This window comes from Pundamilia nyererei, unplaced genomic scaffold, assembly GCF_000239375.1.
Source record: "Pundamilia nyererei isolate P.nyererei 1_Seehausen unplaced genomic scaffold, PunNye1.0 scaffold00002, whole genome shotgun sequence".
In the NCBI taxonomy this organism is placed as follows: domain Eukaryota; kingdom Metazoa; phylum Chordata; class Actinopteri; order Cichliformes; family Cichlidae; genus Pundamilia; species Pundamilia nyererei.
The window spans coordinates 6,682,097-6,684,106 of record NW_005187403.1 but is presented as its reverse complement, the minus strand read 5'-3'; the positions used below and the strand labels follow the sequence as shown (position 1 = coordinate 6,684,106).

The following is a 2,010-nucleotide window of genomic DNA, read 5'->3' as shown; positions in this document are numbered from 1 at the left end:
ACTTACGCAAACATCACTTACCAGGCAAACACAAATGCAAATCATGCCACTACAAGCTAGGTTAGCTCAGTTTGCCACCATTTAGTTATGCTCTCATAAGGCCTGACAATTAGCAGGACATCCCATGGCTTGAAATTTGACAAAGTTTCTCACCAGAGCTTTCTTCTCACAGAGAGAATAGACGGATTCCAAGTTGGGGTCACTGTGCAGGGGATGGGTGTACATGCGGTGCTCAAAGGCCTCAATCTTCTGAATAACTTTCTTTAATGCAGGGTCTTTGATGCCCATGTCATCTATGGGGTCAAGCACAGGAACACCATCTGGAAAACGTTTCTGCACCTCCTGTGGACAAAATGATTGGAGGAAAAAAAAATGTAAATGATTCACACTAATATCTTCAACACCTTGAGAAATGGCTCTACTTTGTACCTGTATGGACTTGAGCATGAGCTGTCTGTTGTCATAGGGCCTCAGGTCTTTGGGGATGTAAAGACGAACTGAGCTGACGGAAGTGAGGAGATGGAGCATCACTGGAACCACCTGGGCAGAAAAAGGTGATTTTAATTATGGCGCTCCCATTTGTGTATATGAAGTTATGTGTGTTCTTGTGATTGCTCCACCCACCTGCATCTCTCCAGTCTCCCCTGGAGCGGCAGGTTTAGCAGCTTCAGTTGCAGCATCTTTCACACTGTCCTTACTACAGTGGACCAAAACCTCCACGACATACAGCGGCTCTGAGTCTGTAGTCGTCTAAATGGGAAATGTGTGTTAGTCATAGCCACGGGACCTTGGATTCATCTACAGGTGCCACTAACTTACCTTAACATTAGTCTTCTTGCAAAAGTTTACAACCACTCCCCAGCCAAAGTCAGCATCCTCATTTTTTACCTGACAGATGAAAATACAGACTTGTTAAATGATGTGAAAATCTTCCATTATTACTGCTGGTCTAAGCGTAAAGCAGTACCTTGACAAGTCGCCCAGGCTGTAAGAAGGGCAAGCAGTATTTGGGTTTGTGGATGAACTCCTGGATTTCTTTACTCAGTTTGGCCAGCTGCTGTCTGATTTTAAAGTAAGTGACCACACTCTCTTCATTGGGAATCTCAATGGTGTGGTACTGCTCCTCCAACTTCTTAATTTCTGCACAAAAACAGTCATTTTAGATTCATCTTAGAACTAGATCACACGTAATTCATACCAGACAACTGAAGATGACACTTTAAACAGTCATCATACTACAAATATACATATACATGCTATTGAAGTCCGTGATTGCTATTTGTGTTCATATTTGTATGTCTGTCAGTTACTACCCAAGTGTGTAGTGTGAACAAGTGCATACAGAAATGCTTACTCTCCACTACACCAGGCAAAGCCCTGTAGTGTTGGAACTGGTAGAAAGACTTCTCCAGCATGTATTCTGGATTGATCTCCTCCACACGCAGCAGGTTGAGCACCATGTTGTAGGTTAAGTGGAAGGCACTGTTCAAAGGATCTGCAGAGCCCTGCACAGCAGGATTAAAATGGTTAAAATGATTAAAATGTCAGCGATTCCTGACAAAGAACAACTTAAGAATCACTTTTAAAACTTTGGATTCAGTGGTTAAAATAATGCTAGGGACTAAAAAACCTGAAAGTGATGGTAAAAAGCATTTGCAGCAGCCTGGTTAACAGTACCTTGAGTAGCTGTTTACCCACAGCTGGGCTCATCTTCTCATCCACCATGAAAATAACAATCCCTCTGTCATCCATTCCTCTCCTCCCAGCACGCCCAGACATCTGGATATACTCACCTGATGTTATCTAGACAAGGTGGGAAGACAAATTATATTATAGAACGTCTATGTACATGTGAAATATATGTACAACTGAGAAACTGGTTAAAACAGCATAAATGAAGGTGGAAAAAACAAAACACTGAACATCTGCATATTTATTCAATTACTGCCTAGGCAATTATCTGCATTGCTATGAATCTACGTCACTCATCTACTGTTCATTGAATCACAC

At 42.0% G+C, this 2,010-nt stretch overlaps 1 protein-coding gene across 1 annotated transcript in view; it reads right to left on the bottom strand.

The window, feature by feature from the left end:
• The window catches only part of mtrex (Mtr4 exosome RNA helicase), a 16,421-nt gene that overhangs the window by 5,288 nt on the left and 9,123 nt on the right, over positions 1 to 2,010 (bottom strand). Inside the window, exons 15-21 of the mRNA XM_005720308.2 lie at positions 1,678 to 1,803; positions 1,355 to 1,505; positions 968 to 1,140; positions 820 to 888; positions 625 to 750; positions 430 to 540; positions 154 to 342 (exon numbers count right to left, since the gene is read on the bottom strand). Of these exons, the coding sequence (XP_005720365.1) occupies positions 154 to 342; positions 430 to 540; positions 625 to 750; positions 820 to 888; positions 968 to 1,140; positions 1,355 to 1,505; positions 1,678 to 1,803 (945 nt within the window). The remainder of the gene's footprint in view (positions 1 to 153; positions 343 to 429; positions 541 to 624; positions 751 to 819; positions 889 to 967; positions 1,141 to 1,354; positions 1,506 to 1,677; positions 1,804 to 2,010) is intronic.